Source organism: Drosophila subpulchrella, unplaced genomic scaffold (genome assembly GCF_014743375.2).
Source record: "Drosophila subpulchrella strain 33 F10 #4 breed RU33 unplaced genomic scaffold, RU_Dsub_v1.1 Primary Assembly Seq42, whole genome shotgun sequence".
NCBI classification, from domain to species: domain Eukaryota; kingdom Metazoa; phylum Arthropoda; class Insecta; order Diptera; family Drosophilidae; genus Drosophila; species Drosophila subpulchrella.
The window spans coordinates 1,678,625-1,702,139 of record NW_023665635.1 but is presented as its reverse complement, the minus strand read 5'-3'; the positions used below and the strand labels follow the sequence as shown (position 1 = coordinate 1,702,139).

Genomic DNA, 23,515 nt, shown 5'->3' with positions numbered 1-23,515 from the left:
GCAATCTTTATAAGGCAGCTTACAAAAAGCACTGTTACGGAACTAAACCGGAACACCAGTACAAAAACGGATCTGCTTGTTGCGGTTGAGTCGCAGCTCACTAGCCGTATGCTATCTGAGCCCGATTCCCCTAAGCGTAAAAAGATCGAGGTCGATAGACAACCCACGGATGCCGCTAGTGAAACCCCCTTTGGCGATCCAGGGTCTGCAGCACAGCAGTCGATCTCAGCTGCCGCACAAAAAAAAAACTAGAGAAGTATAATCATTTAAGATCGGTGATCCCTGTGCTCATTTTGCAACTCTGTGCTCAGCCAAAAGTACGAAGCTAAAAAAAAAATCGTTCAAAGGAAGTTGGAAATCCCTTTAAAGAGCCATCCACATCTACATCTTCATCTATTTCAAGAAACTATATTCTTTCCTTCTGCTTTCTTATCAGATTACATGAGGTTTACAAAGTAAGCTGTCCAAATTGTATAATGATATTTTTTCCTTGTCTTCTCATGTTATTGTGTTTACAGAAAACTGGTTGACACCGGAAATTCTTAGTTCTAAAGTCTTTTCAAGTAAGTACACAACTTACAGGCTTGATCGTCCGTCCCGACGTGGAGGTGGAGTTTTAATTGCAGTTGACTCAGAATTAACGTCTGAAGTAATAACGTTCGACGAAATAAATGACATTAATCTTTTGTGTATAAAACTGTCCCTTCCGGGTATTTCTATATACATAACATGTTCCTATAATCCGCCGTCATCTGAATTCCCAATATATGCAAAACAGCTGTCCGCTATCCAGTTTATTTCAAGTAAACTATCAGATAGTGATCAGTTAATAGTTTTAGGTGACTTTAATATACCTAGGGCGACATGGTCCACCGTGAAAACATCAAACATATTGTTGCCTTCAACGCAACATGATTTTTATGACGGTTTACTTGATATTTCATTGTCGCAAGTAAGTCATGTTCTAAATTTGTTAGGATGGTTACTGGATCTATGCTTGTTTTCCAGTCCAGATTGTGTTTGCACTGTTAAAACCTCAACAATTACTTTACCAGAAGACCCATATCACCCAACGCTGAAGCTGACTATTGACTCGGGTACAACAGTGCATGAACTACATGAAAAGTCAGCTAAACGCATCCCCTGCTTTCGTAGAGCAAACTTTGCACTCACACATAGCCTTATAGCTTGCTCGGATTGGTCTAATCTTTACTTATGTACTAATATAACTGAAGCTGTTAATATATTTTATAATGTATTAAACGCAGTTTTTGATACATGCGTTCCTACGTATTATCCAAAAATTTCAAACCAACCTCCGTGGTTTAACAAAGAGTTGGCACGACTTAAAAATGTAAAGTCTAGACTCTACAAAAAGTATAGAGCTTCGGTTCACAAGCTGCCTTTTCCCGATACTTAAGTGCTCGGTCTGATTTTTCCGTGCTTAACGCCCAGTGTTATAAAAACTATTTAGCTCGTTGCAAGACCCAGTTTACACTGGTTCCAAAACAGATTTATAATTTTGTTAACACAAAGCGTAAATCTTCAAGTTATCCATCATCACTTAAATTTAAAAATTCGGCCGCAAGCACTGATCAGGCTATAGCCGATCTTTTTACACAGTTTTTTCAAACCACCTATTCAACATCAAGTCCTCCAGATCAGTCTTACGCATATGACATGCCTAAATACAACTTTTTTGTTGTCCTGTTATAAGTGAAAGATCACTTCTTTTAGATTTGCGTGTCACTGGTCAAACCAGTGAAGCATCACCTTTCTCAAACTAGGGTGAACAAGCTTTGCTCTCCAGGCCAACGCCATTCGAGGCAATACCTGTCCCTTGCTCTGTCCCGGACGGTCCCGCTAGGTTCTTGCTCAGATCGCGCTGATAGTCAAGGCTACCGCCAGGAAGCTGCCTAGCAGTTCACTTTGCTTTACGCTTAGCGCAGACGAACGTTCTACCCGGCTTCACCCTAATGCGTGACGTCCGCGACGCTCCTGCGGTCCCCAATGAGCTCCGCGCGGCGATGGTAACGTGGCTGCCGGAGATGTCTGCTGGCGTCGCTGCCGATGTCCGCTGCGCTGTCTCCTGACCAGTAGCTTGGCGTTCTGGCACTCGGGGAGTTGGGCGATTGCTGTTCGGGAACTTCGCCGGTAATCGCAGGGCTCTCCAGGCGAACGCCTCTTGAAACCGCAAATCGATCCACCGCTCGTCCGTCACGCCAGGTCCTGCTTGGTCGGGCAAGGTACGCTGGGTCTCAGACAACTTTCCTCCCGAGCTAACGGTCCTTCGTCGTAGGCCTCTTTCGCTTGACTCTGACAGACCCGCCGGGCGACTCGCCAGGGTGTAGTCGTGACAAAGTTGGAAAACAAACGCCTTGACTTAGCCTTGTGATGCCTTCCGGAAACAGCCACTTGTGTCTCAATTCGGAGATTCCTGATGTCCCAATCCCGAACGTCTCGACTTGGCGATCTTGCTCCTTGTGTACTTCCCACGGCGCTGTTTCCGACGACTCGCCTTGTTGTGGCTACCTCGTAGATTACTTGGTTGATTGACTGTTCACTTGGTACTTTAATTGATCTTGATGCTTTGACTCCTCGTGATCGACTAATCCAGATGCCAGCGCTCTGCGGCCTTATATAGGGCCTCCGGAAACCGTTATTTCCCTTTTGCGCACGGCCCGCTGGATCTCTCCACTCCGGGTCCAAAGTCCGTGCCTTCTGGTTGACCCACTTGTCCTTCACGTACCGCTTCCAACCGAAGCTCTGCCCACTGCTGCCGTCCCGCTTGTGGCACGCCTGTGTGCCGCTCCACTGGCGAGATGTGGCACTTCTTCTCCCGGTACAAAGTTCACGGCAGAGTCCAAAGTCCGGTGAAGTTCCGTTATCTCCTTTTGCACACGGCACTCTTGCTCTGCCCGCCAAGTCTCCATTTTCTCATTATCCGCTCCTTGGTCTCCAAACTCTTCTGAGCTCCATCCTTGGTCTCCAAACTCTCTCGTTCTCCATCCTTGGTCTCCAAACTCTCTTGTTCTCCATCCTTAGTCTCCAAACTCTCTCGTTCTCCGTCCTTGGTCTCCAAACTCTCTCCTCGCCGCGCCGTCACTACGCGAATTCACTGCGTATCTTGTGAGCGGCCGGCCATCTGCTGCTGCTGCTGCTGCTTAGACTTGTGGGGAGTTATTCAACTCCTCACATTCCCCCCCTACTTCGGGAAACATTGAAAAAACTCGGTCCTACTCTCCAGCGCTTCCTTGCATATTCTAGCCTTCGAGTCCTTGTGATGCTCCTTCCGATTCCCGCGGCACTCCCTCGTTGCTCCCTCGACGCTCCCTCGACGCTCTGAACTCCATTGAGTTTCTACAGCGCTGGTCATCCTCCTCGTAGCAACTTGAATCTCCCGCGCCGATATTTTCCATGACTCCACTGGGACATCGATACCCATGGGCTATCAGTCCCAGCTCGCTGCTCATTGCTGCGTCCTACTCCTTTTTATGGTTCCTCCGCCTGGTCACACCATCCGTGCTTGATCGATGTTTTTTCGACTATCGATACCGACGGTGCGGCGTTGCCTCCTGTTTGTTGCGATATTTCCACGTTTTGCCTATATTTCCATTTTCGTCTAGTGCCAATCGATCGCCTATCGAGGCGCCCCCTACCCTGGCTCGTGGTGATTTTGCAACTTTCATAGGTACGTTTCTTTTGTATTTCTTTCACTCCTTTCCATCTCGTCCTTTTTCTCTCTTTTCGTCCTCTCTCGCCCTTCACTCGTCCTCTGTTGGCTGCATCTGACTCCATATTGGCAACTTTCGAGAGCGGGTGCGGAGAGGACTTCGCATTTGCTTCGCAACCGGGACAATAGGTAAGTGTTATGATGTTCGTTTCTGCTTCCTGCATTAAGCCCCTTTGAATTTCAGGTTGCTCGTGCGGCCCATGCTTGTCCATTGTTTTTGTGTTTTTCTGAATGTTTCTTTTGTAGTGCGAACCCCGGATGCCCGCAACTCCGAGCCTCACCCGGTACCTCCGTCCGCCTTCGGTGGCGGTGTGTGCCGCTCCACTGGCGAGATGTGGCACTTCTTCTCCCGGTACAAAGTTCACGGCAGAGTCCAAAGTCCGGTGAAGTTCCGTTATCTCCTTTTGCACACGGCACTCTTGCTCTGCCCGCCAAGTCTCCATTTTCTCATTATCCGCTCCTTGGTCTCCAAACTCTTCTGAGCTCCATCCTTGGTCTCCAAACTCTCTCGTTCTCCATCCTTGGTCTCCAAACTCTCTTGTTCTCCATCCTTAGCCTCCAAACTCTCTCGTTCTCCGTCCTTGGTCTCCAAACTCTCTCCTCGCCGCGCCGTCACTACGCGAATTCACTGCGTATCTTGTGAGCGGCCGGCCATCTGCTGCTGCTGCTGCTGCTTAGACTTGTGGGGAGTTATTCAACTCCTCACATTCCCCCCCTACTTCGGGAAACATTGAAAAAACTCGGTCCTACTCTCCAGCGCTTCCTTGCATATTCTAGCCTTCGAGTCCTTGTGATGCTCCTTCCGATTCCCGCGGCACTCCCTCGTTGCTCCCTCGACGCTCCCTCGACGCTCTGAACTCCATTGAGTTTCTACAGCGCTGGTCATCCTCCTCGTAGCAACTTGAATCTCCCGCGCCGATATTTTCCATGACTCCACTGGGACATCGATACCCATGGGCTATCAGTCCCAGCTCGCTGCTCATTGGTGCGTCCTACTCCTTTTTATGGTTCCTCCGCCTGGTCACACCATCCGTGCTTGATCGATGTTTTTTCGACTATCGATACCGACGGTGCGGCGTTGCCTCCTGTTTGTTGCGATATTTCCACGTTTTGCCTATATTTCCATTTTCGTCTAGTGCCAATCGATCGCCTATCGAGGCGCCCCCTACCCTGGCTCGTGGTGATTTTGCAACTTTCATAGGTACGTTTCTTTTGTATTTCTTTCACTCCTTTCCATCTCGTCCTTTTTCTCTCTTTTCGTCCTCTCTCGCCCTTCACTCGTCCTCTGTTGGCTGCATCTGACTCCATATTGGCAACTTTCGAGAGCGGGTGCGGAGAGGACTTCGCATTTGCTTCGCAACCGGGACAATAGGTAAGTGTTATGATGTTCGTTTCTGCTTCCTGCATTAAGCCCCTTTGAATTTCAGGTTGCTCGTGCGGCCCATGCTTGTCCATTGTTTTTGTGTTTTTCTGAATGTTTCTTTTGTAGTGCGAACCCCGGATGCCCGCAACTCCGAGCCTCACCCGGTACCTCGGTCCGCCTTCGGTGACCAAGACGCAACGCCTGCCGCCCTTCCGCCGTGCCGTCGCGACCGCGGGTGCCTCCTCGATCCCCTCCGGCCATTCGCTTCTAGCGATCTCACGCCAGCCTCCTTCCTCCGGGGCCAATACTTGTCGCGTGAACTGCGGCCGCGGGCGCGTCGCTCCGGGGGTCGAAGGCCGCTGCAGCGGAGGTCTTTGGGTGGCCGGTGGCTCGAGCCACACCCAGGGTCCTTTTTCCAGCGATTCCGCCTCCCTCCCTGTACCTGGTGGGCTGCATCCACGTGCGGTTGTGGTTGCGGCTGCGCGGTCGATTGCTCGGATTGTGGTTGCGCGTTCGGTCGCTCTGGCTCGACGTATCACGGCGTGGGTGGCCGGGCCGGCCTCCACGGCGGCGTGGCCAACGGAGCTCCTCCGTCGCTATCCCGAACCTCGTTTGCGAACCACTCCCCCTCGTAGCGGGGAGTGGGTGGCACCTCCGGCAGCCACCGCGGAGGGGATGGCGCGCAGGGCTCGTCCCCATCCTCACTCTTCCGTCCCGGACTGGGCTCCTCGGCCGCGTAACTGGGGGTGAGTGGGACCTCCCACGAGTCCTGCACCGGTTCCTCCCACAATCGACGCTCTTCCTCCTCCACCTCCTGCAGGCGGGCATGCCACCGCGCCTCCTTCTCCGTCGTCCGCTGCTGCTCCTCGTCCGACGGCTCCCAGACCCTGAACCTCTATCGAGTTTCCTCAGTGGCCCGGCAGACAGCCTCTGCGTGGCCCCTCGGGAGTTCCGCTCCTTCTACGTCCGTCGTCCCGCGCAGTATTCGGTTGCCCGCCGCCGCTCTCCGGAGCCGCCACTCTGGGTGTCCTTCGGGTATTATTGGGGTATCCTTCGGGTGTCCTTCGGGTATCCTTGGGGTATCGTTGGGCTATCCCTAGGGTATCCTTCGGGTGTCCTTTGGGTATCCTTGGGGTATTATTGGGGTATCCTTCCTGTTCGAAATGATGTGCTTTTGCTACTGTTGTTGTCGACCTTGTCCGTGTCCTTCCCGCCTGGCGTAACCACGGATGACTCTGGCAAATGCCCGACGCTGAATCCTGTTGCCTTGCGGGTGGATCCCTACACGTTACCCGTATCCTTGTGCCGTTTTGTAAGTGTCCCTTCCGCCTGGCGCAATCGCGGATGACTCTGGCCACTGCCCGACGCTGAATCCTGTTGTCTTGCGGTTGGGATCACCAGCCATCCTTATCCACGTCCTTGTGACCTATCCCTGCAATTGTCCTTTCTGCGTGGCGTGTGGATGACTCTCGCTTAGGCCTGACGCATAATCCTGTGGCCTCACAGTCTGGATCAATATGAAATCCTTATCCATGTCCTTGTGACCTATCCTTATGGTTGACCTTTCTGAGTGGCGTGTGGATGACTCTCGCTTAGGCCTGACGCATAATCCTGTGGCCTCGCAGTCTGCATCAACGTGAAATCCTTATCCATGTCCTTGTGCTATCCTGATTTTTCTTTCTGTGGCGTATGGATGACTCTCGCTTCGGCCTGACGCCTAATCCTGTCGCCTCGTACCTGTTGTTAGACATCTGACGTTTCTGCTGTCTGCTCGTTTTGTTGTTGCTTGAGCTCGCCAACGTTAACTGTCCTTTCTTTCTTCGACTGTGTGTGGCTAATTTTTCAGATCTCTGGAGAGACGAAATCCACAACCTGGAAAGGGCCATCGTAGCTCGGGGCAAGTTTTGCAGCGAATCCTTCAGCCGCTTTGGACAGGTGATGTTCCTTGGCCCACACAATGTCGCCCACCGCTGGTGACCACTGTCTCCTTCTCAGATTATAGTGCCTGGCTTGATCCTGGGACGCCTTTTCCATATTTCGCCGCACGATCTCGAATAACTCCCTTAGTTTGTTGGCCTTTTCCTGGGTAGACGTGGTTCCCTGCCCTGGGTAAGAAAGGCCGGTGTATGGCCGGTGGATTCTGATGTGCTCGTGTTTACTGCTAGCATAATCTCCGGTCACTTCTCGTCCCAGTTTCTGTGGTCCCGCCCTGCAAATTTCACAATCATGGTCTTGACCATTCTGTTTGCTCATTCGGTCGGATTCTCTTGTGGTGTGTATGGTGCGGTGAACTGTTTTCTGATACCCATCTCAGCCAGAAAACTCTTGAAGATACGGCTTGCAAACTGCACTCCGTTGTCCGTTATGACCACCTTCGGGACCCTGTACCTTGCGATTATGAGCTCCCTAAACGCCTTCTTGAGCGACTCTGCTGTCGCACTGCGTAGGGGCACCAGTTCCGTCCATTTCGAAAATCTGTCTATCATGACCAGCAGCATTTGATCCCCGTGCTTAGATCTTGGTAGGGGTCCAACGAAGTCTGCACATACCGTGGCCCATGGTTCCTCCGGCACTTGGGTCAACATCTTCCCGGCCGCCTGCATCTGATTGGGCTTAAACCGCATGCAAGTCTCGCATTTTCTTACGTGGGCTCGGCCGTCTTTATGCATGCCTGGCCAGTAGTATCGGGCTGCCAACCGTGCAATTGTCCTCCGGCTTCCTACGTGTCCCGCAGACGGAGCGTAATGGTTTTCCCTCAACACTGTTTCTCGTAGCGACTTTGGGACGCACATCTTCCATGACGCGACGTCTTCACTGTCTGCGCGTTGAGGTATGTTTCTGTACAGTGTCTCACCATCCATAACATAGTCCGGGTACTTCTGCGGTTGGGTCCTTATCTTTTCGCCCATGTCCTTGATCCAGCTGCACCCTCCTGAAGCTATTGTTGCCGATGCCTCTTTTAATCCTCGTAGCGTCTCTGGTAGTGGTTGTCTTGATTATGCGTCGGCCACCACGTTTAGCTGACCCTTTCTGTACGCTATCTCAAAGTCGTACTGTTGTAGCTCCAGGGCCCATATGGCGATCCTTCCTGAAGGGCTTTCGATGCTGTTAAGCCACTTCAGGGCCATGCGGTCGGTTACTACCTTAAAGTGGTAGCCTTCCAGATATGGCGAGAGCTTCCGGATCGCCCAGACGATCGCCAAGCACTCCTTCTCCGTTGTTGAATAGTTCTTTTCCTCGTCGTTCAGTGTTCGGCTCGAATAGGAGATTACTCTTTCGCCCTTTTCGGTGCCCTGGGTCAGTATTGCTCCAATGCCGTAGTCGCTGGCGTCTGTTTGCAGGATGAAAGTTCTACTGAAGTCCGGGTATGCTAGCACCGGATCTGCCACGAGTCTTGCCTTTACTTCCTCAAACGCCATCTAGTGCTCTGGTGTCCACTCCCACTTACTTTGCGCAACAGGTCATTCAAGGGCTTGAAGATTCTGGAAATATCTGGTATAAATCGGCGGTACCACGACGCTACTCCTAGGTATTGCCGGAGCTCTTTGACGGTCGATGGCGGTTCCAGTTCGGCGATGGTGACTACTTTTTCTGGATCTGTTCCTATTCCCTCGCTAGTCACTCGATGTCTCAGGTACAGCAGTTCTTTCTTAAAGAATTGGCATTTTTCTGGATTCAGCCTCAGGTTTTCCTCCTTTAGACGGGACCGGAACACTTCTCTCACGTTTCTTTTGTGTTCTTCCAGCGTGCGACCGATCACTATTATGTCATCCTGGTAAGCGAATGCGTGAGGTGACATCTCGGGGCCAATTACTTGGTCCAAAACTCTCTGAAACGTTGCCCACGCCGAGTGAAGGCCGAACGGCATTACCCCCCACTAAAACAGACCTTTGCCTGGTACCGTGAACGCCGTATATTGCCTGCTACTCTCTTCCAGTGGGATCTGCCAGTATCCATCCTTCAGGTCCAAACTGCTGATGTACCGCGCTTACCTTAGTTGATCTAGGATGTAGTTTATGCGGGGCATTGGGTAGGCATCCTTCACTGACTTCGCGTTGATCTGTCTGAGGTCGACACACAGTCTCCACTTAACTGTCTTCTCTTTCACCATCACTATGGGGGAGCTGTAGGGGCTCTTTAAATGCTCTATGAACCCCATTTGGAGAAGCTCGTCCACCTTTGCGTTGATATCCCCCTGAATTTTTGTGTTCTTGGGGAAGTATCTCTGCTTGATTGGCTTGTCATCCTTCATTTTGATCTGGTGTTCTGCCATATTCGATGTTCCCGTCATTGTGCTGAAGTCTGCCAGCTCTGCTTCAAGGAACGCTGTAGTATCGTCCAACTCGTTTCCTTGTTGAACGACTGCTGCTAATAGCTTCTCCTCGAGCCATCCATTGTGTCGGTTCCTGGCTGGTATTATTATCTCGTGTCCAGCACACCATATCTCGGTTCCGACTTGTTTCAGAAAGTTCCATCCCAACACTAATGGATCCACTACTCCGGGTAAAATCAACAGGCTCATGGTCATTTGTTTGTTGCCGAATTTGACCTCCACCTCGAGCTGCGCATTAATTCCTCCGCACCTTCCATCTGCCAACCTAACTTGCCGTCTTGTCCTTGTAAATCTTTCTAGAGCAGCAATATTGTCCGCCATTTCTTGGCTAACGAAGATTGCCGTTGCTGCGGTGTCGATTGTGGCTTTGTAGCTGTTCCCACCAATCATCACAGCTGCGGACAACTGCTGCTCCTCCTTGATTAGCTTGCCCGTTAGTTTGGAGAGGTGGCATTGTGCGATCCCCGCTCGCCTCTCTGCGGCTGAGATCGCTGGCCATTTCCCGATTGTTGGCAGCAATCGACGCTTCTGACACCCACCTTGCCGCGTATCCAGCAAAATAACAGCCGCTGGTTTCGACATCCCCTAGCCCAGTGTCCGTTCCCACCGCATTTCCGACAGGCCTCCTGCGGGTCTGTGATATGGGTGGCATCTTGTGGCCTCTGTGTGTTGCTTGGCGGCGTCCACAAGGTATTGTTTGGCTGTCTCTGTTGCTGTGGGGGTGGTGTCCAATGGCCTCCGCGTGGTGCGTCTGTGGCCTGCTGTCGTCTGGCTTGGTGTGGAGGTGACCATTGGTCATTTCCTCGTGTGTCCTGGTTATCCGTCTCCTCGCTTCTTCTGCATGTCACCTGCGTTGGTGATGCCGACTTGGTCTTTGAGAACTTGTTCTTCTGTGCGAAAACTTCCCGTTCCTTTTTAAGTTCTTCGTACTCATCGGCTAGGATCATTAGCGTATCCAGGTCCGACACTGTTTATGCTCTTAAGAAAATCCGTAGGCTTGGGGTGCGTTCTCTTTAATGACCCTTAAAGTCTCTTTCGTAGAATAGTTAAGTGGCCTCACCATCGTCTGCATGTCGATCATGTAGCCCTTGAACGACTCGCTGAAGCCCTGCTTCCGTTGCCGGACCTGGTCGGCCAGCCTGGTGAAGAAATCTCTTGGCAGAAAATAGGTGTGGAATAGGTGTTCTATGAACTCTGCCCAGGTTCTTCATTGCTTGTTGTTGGCGATGAACCATTTCAAAGCCCTTCCTTTAAGCAACTCCGGAATCGCTCGAGGGATCATATCAAGGTCCAAGCCGTACGTGTTGGCGGACAATTCTACCTGCTCCAGGAACTCAAATGGTTTTTCCGCCCCGTCGAACCTGAACGACCATTCGCGGACCTGTTTAGCGACCTTTGCATAGTCCGACTGGCTTGGTCTCGGGGTCAGCGCTGCTGTTTTCTTATCTTGGCCTGACTCTCTCCTGAGGGCCTCTTTTTCTCTCCCCTTCTGCGTTCGTTAACGTAATGCTTGGGCCGGCTCTGTCGTGGTATGTTGCTTCCAGTTAGGCCCAGATGTCGACGAGTTGTGGGTTGTTCTCTGTTTCTGAGTAGTATTCCGACAGTGCCTTCCTCATGTCGTCTAGCCTGCCCTTCAGGGCGACATTAGGCCTCTGTGCGACATGGGCGAAGTCCTCCTTCTTAAGGCGGTAAATCCACTTCTTTCCCATTTTTATTGTGCTGTTCTCACTGTTGGGACAATAACGTTGGGCGCCAGATGTATCGAAATGATTTTGTCGTCTGCCCGCTACGAGATTCGTGCGGCTAGCTCAGAAGATTGTGTGTTCGTCCCACCAAATATATGACGTGACTGCCCCGTAGATCAGTGAGAAAACAAGGGGGTCAAATGGTAACAGTGGGATTTATTCTCGTGGTATAAGTACAGCGGGTGTGTGGCTGGGCTAGCTTCGGTATCTCCTTGCTCTATTTCCGCCGGCTACTGGTGCTCCTCTTCCTGGCTTGTCGACGCGTTGACTCGACGTCCGCTGGCTCCTGTGTCTCGGGATGCTCGTAGTGGCCGCCTCTGCTCGCTTGCCGACGCGCTGCCTTGGGGTCGCTTGTCGCGCCTTACACTCGCAGAGAGTTCGGCCTTGTGGGATAAGGGAAGCGTCACCGTTCTCAGACTAGGGTGAACAAGCCTTGCTCTCCAGGCCGACGCCTTTCGAGGCAATACCTGTCCCTTGCTCCGTCCCGAACGGTCCCGCTAGGTTCTTGCTCAGATCGCGCTGACAGTCAAGGCTACCGCCAGGAAGCAGTCCACTTTCGTTTACGCCTAGCGCAAACGAACGTTCCACCCGGCTTCACCCTAATGCGTGACGTCCGCGACACTCCTGCGCTCCCCAATGAGCTCCGCGCGGCGATGGAAACGTGGCTGCCGGAGATGTCTGCTGGCGTCGCTGCCGATGTCCTCTGCGCTGTCTCCTGACCAGTAGCTTGGTGTTCAGGCACTCGGGGAGTTGGGCGGTTGCTGTTCGGGAACTTCGTCGGTAATCGCAGGGCTCTCCAGGCGAACGCCTCTTGAAACCGCAAATCGATCCACCGCTCGTCCGTCACGCCAGGTCCTGCTTGGTCGGGCAAGGTACGCTGGGTCTCAGATAACTTTCCCCTCCAAGCTGACGGTTCTTCGTCGTAGGCCTCTTTCGCTTGTCTCTGACAGACCCGCCGGGCGACTCGCCAGGGTGTGGTCGTGACAAAGTTGGAAAACAAACGCCTTGACTTAGCCGTGTGATGCCTTCCGGAACTCAGCCACTTGTGTCTCAATTCGGAGATTCCTGATGTCCCAATCCTGAACGTCTCGAGGTAGCGATCTTGCTCCTTGTATGCTTCCCACGGCGCTGCTTCCGACGACTCGCTTGGTTGTGGCTCCCTCGTAGATTACTTGCTTGACTGACTGTTCACTTGGTACTTTAACTGATCTTGAAGGTTTGACTCCTCGTGATCGACTGATCCAGCTGCCTGCGCTCTGCGGCCTTATATAGGGCCTCCGGAAACCGTTATTTTCCTTTTGCGCACGGCCCGCTGGATCTCTCCACTCCGGGTCCAAAGTTCGTGCCTCCTGGTTGACCCACTTGTCCTTCACGTACCACTTCCAACCGAAGCTCTGCCCACTGCTGCCACCCCGCTGATTCCCGTGATGCTTGTGGCACGCCTGTGTGCCGCTCCACTGCCGAGATGTGGCACTTCTTCTCCCGGTCCAAAGTTTACGGCAGAGTCCAAAGTCCGGTGGAGTTCCGTTATCCCCTTTTGGACACGACGCTCTTTCTCTGCCAGCCAAGTCTTCATTCTCTCATTATCCGCTCCTTGGTCTCCAAACTCTCCTGATCTCCATCCTTGGTCTCCAAACTCTCTCGTTCTCCATCCTGGGTCTCTCTCCTCGCCGCGCCTCGTACCTGGTGAGCGGCCGGCCATCTGCTGCTGCTGCTGCTTAGACTTGTGGGGAGTTATTCAACTCCTCACAACCTTCCCCATAGGCTGAAAGCGGCAAAGGTTGGTGCTCATCCCAAAACTGGGCAAGTTGAACGACGACGCATCCTCATAAAGACCCCTATGTATGCTAAATACAACGGGTAAGATATTCGAGCGCATAATCTGCACCCACCTCGAAAAAGAACTCGACCAACTTAGAGCGTTATCGGACCACCAGTTTGGCTTGCGGAGAAAAAGAAGCACCATTGAAGCGATCCAAGCGGTCACCCAATTGGCTGCTAACGCAATCGAAGGAGAAAGGTGGCTAGGTGGCTCAAAAGAGTACTGACTCGTTTTCACCCTGGATGTCAGGAATGCATTTAACGCTGCCAACTGGAACCTTGTCCTGCAAGCGCTTCATTGCATGGGAATCTCGGACTACCTGATCGACCTGGTAGCGGATTACTTCAAGGACAGAGTGCTCACATATTCCTCTGACGTCGGAAAGCATGAGTACCAGGTGACAGGAGGAGTACATCAAGGCTCAGTCTTGGGGCGATACTATGGAACGCCAGGTACTACCCGAAGGATGCACTGTTGTGGGATTTGCGGACGACATAGCGCTGGTAACGGTAGCGAAAACACTCGAAGAGATCACGGATAGATGCAGCCTCTCGATAGACACCCTCATGTGCTGGCTCGCAGACAACGGGTTATGAGTTGCCGAGCACAAAACGGATGCAGTGCTCATAAGCAGCAGGAAGACTGTGGAGAAGGCAACAATACGAGTCGGATCAACTCCAATAGAAACAAGTGCCTCAATCAAGTATTTTGGAGTTCTAGTCGACAACAGGCTATTGTTCAACACATCTATCGTATGCAGCAGCCAAAGCATCTAGATCGACTGCAGCCATCTCAAGAATGATGGCCAATACTCGAGGACCAAAGCAGCACAGCAGAAGGAGCATAGCCACAGTGGTGACCTCTACTATACTGTACGCCGCGCCCATTTGGGCCGAAGCTATGAAGGCCGCAACATACAGCTGTCTACATACGCTGCGCACTGCGCATCACAAGCAGCTCTGCACGGTATCTGAGGAAGCCGCGCTAGTAGTAGCCGGTACCATACCGATAGACCTCCTGGCGGCAGAACGAAGAACGGGGAGCACAGGAAGCAGGACCCAGCGCAGTAGCACGATCGAGGCATGGCAAAGGAGGTAGAACAATGCGACCACAGGACGCACAGGCTAATCCCCAGTCTAACCCCTTGGCTGTAGAGAAGGCACGGACAGGTAGACTTCTACCTCACGCAGATGATATCCGGGCAAGGATGTTTCAAGGAATACCTGCATAAGTTTAAGCGAGAGCCAAACCCCTGCTGTGAACACTGCGGCACTGGAAGCATCGAAGACGCGTAGCACGCGTTATTCATCTGCCCCCTATACGCTAGGAACCGAGCCGAAGCTGAAACAATAACTGAGCGTAACCTGACAGCGGACAACGTGATCAGCTGCATGTTGGAAACCAATGAAGGTCCCGCGGGAACGGATCCCTTATTTCTCTTCTTCTTCCACCATTTTTATTTCTCTTTCTCTGCTCCTGTTTATACTTAATCTATATTTAATAAAAAAAATGTCATTGTCTGGCTCTGGCCTCATTGCTTTTCTTCTTGGGAGGTTAATGGGCGTAAGAGTAGGTATTGACCGCTGCAATCGAAGCTAAAGAATCGAAATCTAAGATCCCAAATCTCTAGCTATGATGGTTTCCGAAATATCAGCGTTCATATGGAGGACTTTCTAAGTTTTGTGGGTGGATTGTTGGCGTCGGAGTGAGCGTGGCAACGTTTTTGTTGGGTCAATTAAAAGGTAGAGTTCGGACTTAAGACATATATTCCTTAGCTTTGTGTGCAGCGCAAGTCCACAAGCCGTCCTAAACTTTGGGTCCTACAGTTTTATTGATCGAAACTAAATTTTATCTGAAATGCTTTGGGCTCGTCAATACCAATCGGTTGACCTAAGAGAAAGTTGCCACGCCCACTCTAACGCCCACAAACGCCCATAACGCTTAAATTGGTTTTCCGTCCACCTTACCATATATTGAAATCGCGTGTAGGTGGTGCTTTACAATCTTGATTTCCTGCTGTTATATTTCCATCTCTCTTTTGCTCCGTTTAGCTGAGTAAAGGTACTGAAGCCACTATAGCGTTCTTCTTTATGTTTACATCGTTAAGAGAAGTTTTTGTTTGATTAGCATTAAATAAAAATAATTACTTGTTTAAGATCGACAAGGTATTTAATTCTATACTTTTTTTTCAGACTTGGAACGAGTTGGATGTCATCTTTAATCGCTAGGAACTACTTGTCCCTGTTGAAAAATTTATCAAACATATTTTCATTTTGTTTGTGAAATTAATATAAGCTGACTTTAAATATTTTTTTGTGTGACTGTCATTTTTAAAATTTCAAGAAAAATACTTAAATACTGACTACATTGATACAAAAATGTTCCCATAAAATAAAATCCTTCTTATTTTAGGCTCAAAAAAAGTGTTGCCACGCCCACTTTTACACCCACAAATTTCAAAAATCGACCATATGAACGGTGATATTGGCCAAGTTCGACAAGGTTTGTAATTTCTTAAATTTTTCCAGACTTGGAACGAGTTGGTTGTCATCTCTAAACGCTTGGTACTACTTGTGGAACATATTTTCATTTTCCTTACGAAATTTTTCTTAACTCTTATTAGTGCTGGAAGACAATCAATCAACCGATATCAAACACTCCACAAACAAATTTATCGATGTTATTTGCAGCTCTGTAAAGCAGATACCAAATTTGTGTGTGCTAATAATACAACAAAGTTAAATAAGATTATCCCAGCAGGCTAAGATACTGTTCATGAATGTTTCCCAGTTTCGAGATATGAATAATCAGAATCCTATAATTCAAAGAACTTCGAACTTATAAAAACAATACAAAAGGCCATTTTTTGAAAATTTCGAGATGTTTTAAACATTGGAGTAACACATACTGTAAGTACATATTATAAAACTTGTGTATATGTGGGGAAAGAAAAGAAAACAAGCTGTGCCTAAGCTTATTGGACACTTATTTTAGTTTATTTACTTTATGATATATGTACGCCGGGGGTAGCGGGGTACCGTCGGCTCTGGTAGAATGGCGTGGGAGGCGGCGGCGGGAACTGGCGGCGTCGGCGGGCTGCTGCGCTGGGCTTCGGCGGCTTGCTACTGGTGCGGCGGAAAGCGTCTAAGCTGTAGGGGAGAAAACCTCTCGATACGCGAAGTGCCCGTTGACCGAAAGAAATAAGTCTTCATGTTCACCGCGACCGCGGTTTATTCAATGATGACTGCCAAAATCTAACTGCTTAAGTCTAAGCTGAGTTCCGCGCTCCAATGCGCAACGGAGACTTCACGGAGGGGAAAAGGGAACAGAGCGGGAGAGCGGAAGAGCGAGAGAGCGGTGCAGTTGGATAGCGGTGCAGTTGAATAGCGGGGCCGGGGTCCAGATTCGCCGGACAGTGGGCCTGAACATTCCGCTCCCTTGCAATCGCTAGCGTTGCAAAAAGAGACGGAACCCCGGCCAGTCGCATACGCCTTAAGCCCAGGATTAAGGAAATGGTGGCGGGCCGATGGAAACGCTCATCCGCGAGCGGTAGCTCCCTAAACTTCTTTACTACGCACTCACTGAGCGCACGGATGGGGGTGAGGACCACCTCCAGCTTGATGGCCTCGTCGAACGTTCTGCACCGGTCACCGCTACGACAGCTCCCAGTGGAGTGCTCGTGTGCGAGACAGTTGGCGCAGTACTTGTTTATAAGAACTGCCCGCAGGCGCTTCTCTGCGCTCAGCTTTAGGAACCTCTGACACTTCCGAAGAGGAGAGATTCCGCGGCAGACTCGGCATCGGTAGGACTGAGTACCTCTCGTACGTCTGCTTTCCAATGCCTGAGCGCTTCGTGGACGGGAAGCCAAAAAACCAACAGGGCTGATTAGCAATGACGTGGATAATGGCTACGGACTAAGGTGTATATGAAACGCGGCTCGTTACTAGGTAGCTTTGGACGGCTCTCTTGGAAGAAGAACCACCTTGGTCACAGGACGTTTGACAATGCCGCGTGCCGTACGAATGTCGACTACGCGGACATTGCCATCGGTTCCCGGAAAAACGGAGTCTATTCTTCCGAGTCGCCCCTCATTTGAGGGCAAATTTTCTTCCTTAATGACGACCATGTCGCCGACACGCAGATTTTCTGTGGGAACTTGCCACTTGTTGCGTTTGTGGAGCTCCTTAAGGTACTCATCCTTCCATCGAGTGCGGAATTGCTGATGGAGAGACTTTAAGTGCTGCCACCGGTTCAGAATGGACTTGGATTCGCCCTTTACTTCAGGTTCCACTATGGATAGAAGAGGTTCACCAACAAGAAAGTGCCCTGGTGTCAACGCTAAGAGATCAGTTGGATCCTCGGACATGGGAGATAGCGGTCTGGAATTCAGACAAGTTTCGATTCTCGCTAGGAGGGTGGACAGCTCTTCAAAGGTGTACTTCCGTGTAGCGGTGGACTTGTAAAACAAGGTCTTGAAGCTCTTGACACCAGCTTTCCATAGGCCTCCCATATGGGGTGCCCCCATCGGTCACAGACTCCTTAACGGCTTGCAGGAAGTCTCGGGAAAGCACGGTGAAAACGCCGACGAAGGTCTTTCCGTTGTCGGACTGGACTTGGCGAGGACACCCTCTTCTACATACGAAACGAGCAAAAGCGGCAAGAAACTTTTCAGTCGTTAAGTCGGATGTAGGCTCTAGATGGATGGCCTTTGTAGAAAAACAAACGAAAACCAACACATACGCTTTTGTATTGAGACAAGCTCTTCCGGTATAATTCTTAATATCAAACGGGCCGGCGTAGTCCGTCCCCGTGTACGTGAACGGGAAAAAGACACTCGCTCTTTCGGAAAACTTTCCATCATCTGGACTTGCAATCTCTTTTTGTGGATAACGCAGACCTTGCAGAAGCTAACCACTGCCTTCACCAAGTTCTTTATTCTCGGAACCCAGTATCTGGACCGGGTTAGACGCACCACTAACTGGTTACCACCATGTAATGAAATGAGATGCGTGAATTTTACCAGAAGCCGCGAGAGTGCACATTCGTAAGGTAGGATAATCGGATGTCGTTCATCATACCGCAAACTGTCGGAGGGCGTTACGCGGCCGCATGCCCTGATTAGCCCTTTCTTGTCTAGAAAGAGGTTCAGGGAGAGAATCGAACTCGCCGCGGGCACAGGACGCTTCTGACTCAAGCAGCGGTATTCTTCAGAAAAATACCTGCGCTGAGAGCAAATTGTCATGAGCTGTTCCGCTGCGGCAACGTCCTGGGCCTCTAGACGGACCCCGGAAAGCGGTGATTGTCTTCGACATCGCTGAACAAATCGATGGACATACGCGAAGACCCGCAATGCTCTATCTAATTTGGAAAAACGATCCAGGAAAACTTCTGTCGGCATAGACGCCACATGGGCTTTGACGGCACGCTTTTCGATCTCGGTCACCGGCAGGTCGGTTCCCTGGCTGGGCCAATGATCGCGTGGACGTTGCAGCCAAGTGGGTCCATGCCACCAAAGCGGGTTATCCACCAGCTCTTGAAGGGGAACTCCTCGACTAGCCAAATCAGCTGGATTATGTTCGGATTGAACGTGTGACCAATTGGCTGTTGGCAGCGAACGTTGTCCAATGGCACACTGGTTTGGCTAACCATGCTAGCACAATCGCGGAATCGGTCCAACAATGGAGTTTTGAGGTCAGCCTCTGCATATTAGGAGGAATGGCTTCGGCCATCTCGGACAAAGAGAGCCCCACATAGCTCCAGCCTGGGTAGGGACACCGTTTTGACTGGCGCCACACGCGTCTTGGCCGTGAGCAAGGTCACCATCGTCTTATGGCCCACCTCTACGCGCACATAGATCGCAGCACCGTATGCCTTTTGCGAGGCGTCACAGAATCCGTGATGCTCTACGCGGAACTCTGGACGGAAGGAAACCCATTTGGGTATTCTGACCTGGTCTAGGACCGAATAGCTCTGGAGAAAGCTGTTCCACCTTTGGCACAGCTCAATTGGAAGTTTATCGTCCCAACCTAGATCCTGGAGCCAAATCTCTTGCATAAAGATTTTGGCACACACATCAAATGGAGCGAGCCAGCCTGCTGGATCAAACAGCTTGGCAATTTGGGAAAGCACTTGGCGCTTCGTGGGGGAGATTTCGGTTGCTAAATCTGGTGGGAAAAAGAACTCGTCGGACGTCGCCTTCCTGCGTACGCCGAGAGTTTTGGCTGTGCTCTCATTGTCGATTTCGAGGAAGTCTGTTGTCATAAGATGATCGCTTTGGATATGAGCTAAGATTTCTTTGTGGTTGGAGGTCCATTTTCTTAATGGAAGGGCCGCGGAATCTAGAGCACTTTGTAGCTCGCAAACAAAGAACTTAGCGTCCTCGGCGGAGTCAGCTCCCGAAAGGACATCGTCTACATACATATGATTTCGAATGACGTTGCTCGCTCTTGGATGGCTGAGCTGCACGTCAGTTGCCAGCTGTTGCAGGACTCGAATGGCTAGGAATGGCGCGCAATTGACTCCAAAAGTAACAGTCTGTAATTCGAAATTTCGAATGTGCCCCTCGCTGTTGCGGAATTAGATGCGCTAGAACGGGGAATGCTTCGGATCCACCCATATCTGCCGATACATTTTCTCGATATCGGCACTGTAGACGTATCGGAAATATCGCCACTTCAGGATCTGGATAGTTATACCGGACTGTAAGACTGGGCCAGCATGAAGGATATCCTTTAAACTGACCCCATTCTCTGAAGGGCTGGAGGCATTGAAAACCACACGTAGCTTGGTGGTTGTACTTTCCGGCTTGAGCACTGCATGATGCGGGAGGTAAAACCTGGCAGAATTATGGGTAGGACGGACTTCTTTCATGCGATGGAGGTCGAGATACTCTTGAATCACGGTGTCGTATTTGGCTTTCAGCTGACTGTCCCTCTTTAGGTGTTGCTCGGTTCTTTGGAACTGCGACAACGCGGAGGATCTGGAGTGACCGAGGGTGGATTTCACGTTTTCGGGATCACGAAACGGAAGACTTACGACATACCTGCCGTTATCGTCTGTCGTAGTCGTCCGGAGAAAATTTTCCTCACATGTCAAATCGGAAGATTTTGTCACTTTTACTGGCAGATCCTCCACCTCCCAAAATTTTGTGAAAAGCCTATCCAGGGACGAGTCAATCGTGTGGGAGATCCGCGTGGAAAAGGACGGAAATCTGATTTTCCTTGGAGCAGGAATGGGTCCTGTTAGGATCCACCCGAAAATGTTTTCTTGACCAAGGAGAGAAGTAGTAGGGAAAGATGGATTCTGGGACAATTAGCATAGCAATTAGCAAAAGGTGCACGTGAGAAAGGTCGCACAGCCATAGTATCCAAAGGATGTTATCTTAGAGGAACATATCCGATCATGTTGGGGAAAGGTGTGATCACGTACCCTTTTGCCTCATTATCAAAGGTGTTGCTGTGCACGTCAGAAAGGTCGCACATCCAAAGTATTCAAAGATGGTTATCTTAGAGGAACATGTCCGATCATGTTGAGGAATAATATTTTCTATGATTGTAAAATTAATTTAGAAATCAAAAAAACCCCAATAAAATAGATCTCACAAGTTAATGATTCTTTGATGTGGAATATTTTCAAACACACATTTTTGTTTCCGCCCCAGAACGTTTAACTGGTAAATTCTCTAAGATTCTCTCCTTTCCACAAATGGTTCATAAACATGTCATAAAAGGGATTCAAGCAAGAGCTACCCGAACATGCGCACCTGTCCATTACCTGACCGCAATAAAAGGGGCACATGCACAAGCCTGAAGGCGCACGCTCATTGACAAGCGCAATAAAAGGGACACATGCACAAGCCTGAAGGCGCACGCTCATTGACAAGATCATGGGCCGCACGCCAACGCCCTCACCGCTGACTGCTAGCTCTAATGCGTCTCATAATAGAGGTTGAAATCACGACCGCGCAACAACTCGGAAGTAGCCGACGTATCTTAGTCAAGGAAATATTATCTGTTTGTGCCTAACCGAAGTAGACACTTCTGGGTCACACCGCGTGACAAGGGGTTAATGAGCACTTGTCGCTGGCACGGGGACGCTTTGCTGGCAGGACGATCGCGTCACGGCAATGGTAACGATGGTTACTGCGATGCCGGAGCACAGGCGATGCTAAACTGCGCTGAGGTTGAGCTAACGTGGTTAGCTGCTAGTTGAGATAGTGTATTACGAGCCCTATTCCCAGAGGTAGGAAGAAGAACCGCGGAGTTATGAGGTGTGTTGATAACTGATTTATTCTTCATTTGATACATTATTATATACTACTTGGAACACGGGAGTTTAGTGTAATGATTAGTGAAGTAAGCTATATTCTAAAGTAGGCCACGGAATTATGATTATGGTAGCAGTTTGCGTAGTTGGCTCGGCTGACACTGCAAAATGTGCTGACTGTATTGGCGAGTCAGTGTGCCGTTGAGTCGGTGAAACGGTGAGTTAGTGAGACATATAACATGCTGATCAGCAATTCTCATCTGCAGTGAGTGCTACTGAGCGCCTGGTACCTTTGTTGAGTACCTTTGTGTACGAACATTATCCATTCTCCGTACCTGTAATTTTAACTCGAAATAAAAGGTCAGAAGTTTATTTTGTAGCATAATAATACATTTATTCATTTATTTTGGTATTGCGAACATGTTTGATTTGATTATATATTGAAATTCATTTTCTGACTTCATTCCGGCGATTTGCATAGAAGAGGCAGGCGCACGTTTCCGACGTCAATTCAGGATTACAAAGTGTAAAGTGTTCACCATAATTCGTAGTTTTGAGATCATGTCCACCTCGATTCATGAACGTAGTTTTTGTGCCTAGAAGGTATTGAGAGTGCTGACCAATTATCTGTTCTTTAAATTGTTCAATAAATTGGTCAATTTCCTCATGAAATTTTATTTGTTAAATTTTGTTTTCTTGTAGGTTTTTACACATCTAGTCTCAACTTTAAAATGATGTATAAAAATTATACTATTGTTTTGGAGCTACTTTTAAAAAATTTCAAAATAATGTATGCATTGTTAAGAGCACAAACCCCGCCTGTTGTGTGTGTTTCACAATAGGGAAACCGTTTTCCTTTAAACCTGTTTAATGACGGACAGCCCATTTCCTCGATGTTAATGAGCTGACGACTCCCAAAAAAGTCTGTAGAAATCGTTTCTTTTCCACACCCTTACAAATAATTTGTTTTCCGCTTGTAATTGTCCTTAGACACTTTCGAGTTTGTGGAAAACTGTTTTCTCCATCGTTCCAAAAAATATTGTGATGTGTATTGGCTAACCAAATTGCAGTCTTTCGAGATTTGCAGTCTTCGAGGTTTGTAATTTCTTAAATTTTTCCAGACTTGGAACGAGTTGGATGTCATCTCTAAACGCTTGGTACTACTTGTGGAACATATTTTCATTTTGCTTACGAAATTTTTCTTAGCTCTTATTAGTGCTGGAGGACAATCAATCAACCGATATCAAACACTCCACAAACAAATTTATCGATGTTATTTGCTGCTCTGTAAAGCAGATACCAAATTTGTGTGTGCAAATAATACAACAAAGTTAAATTAGATTATCCCAACAGGCTAAGATACTGTTCATGAATGTTTCCCAGTTTCGAGATATGAATAATCAGAATCCTATAATTCAAAGAACTTCGAACTTATAAAAACAATACAAAAGGCCATTTTTTTAAAATTTTGAGATGTTTTAAACATTGGAGTAACACATACTGTAAGTACATATTATAAAACCTGTGTATTGTAGTATGCACTTATATCGAATATCTACTGTACCAAGAGTACTTGAAACAAACACACTGTAACACTTTGTTGCATTGTTTTTATAAACAAAAGGCTCGGTCAAAAACCCTAAGTGGCCGAAACATGAGTCGATCGGCGCGCTCAAAGAAAGTGCAAGTGTCAGCATTCTGTTGCACACGCCGGCCGCTCAGCCAAACTCAAGTACATACACATGCCCTCGCGCTCCAGCCAAAGAGAGCATAATTAAATACACTTTATATACATAAGATATACATAGCCATCTCTCAAAAGACAACAGCAACAACAAAGGCAACAACAGCAAAAACGACAACAACAACAAGAACAAGAGAAGAAACGCAGTGAGTAGAGTGTGATGTGTGCCAAAAGAAGTGGCGTGGTCAAAAGATTAAAAGCCAGAAAGGCTCATCTACTGAAGCTGCTCAACAGCGGCAAAGCAATACAGTGGAACGACTCGGTAAAAATACATGCCGAAGTCGAATACCTAAAAAATTTGCTATCAGAACCAAAAAAATCAGACCACAGCTACAGCCACATCCACCTACCCTGTAATCCAAAATAATTCAAAAAATGAAAACACATTGCCTCCTCCAGGAAAAGTTGCCATCCCAAAACTAAAGAAGACGTGCCCAGATGACTGCGAGGGACCACTGTGCTCCCCGTTCTGCGAGTACACCTGTGTAGCCAGCACCGGTGCCCCAACAT

General features: G+C 49.3%; 1 protein-coding gene across 1 annotated transcript in view; it reads right to left on the bottom strand.

Moving 5' to 3' along the window:
• Window positions 1–5,007: 5,007 nt before the first annotated feature.
• Window positions 5,008–23,515, bottom strand: part of LOC119562305 — a 239,037-nt gene continuing 220,529 nt past the window's right edge. The window contains exons 2-4 of the mRNA XM_037875461.1: window positions 5,636–5,983; window positions 5,258–5,546; window positions 5,008–5,085 (exon numbers count right to left, since the gene is read on the bottom strand). Of these exons, the coding sequence (XP_037731389.1) occupies window positions 5,008–5,085; window positions 5,258–5,546; window positions 5,636–5,983 (715 nt within the window). The remainder of the gene's footprint in view (window positions 5,086–5,257; window positions 5,547–5,635; window positions 5,984–23,515) is intronic.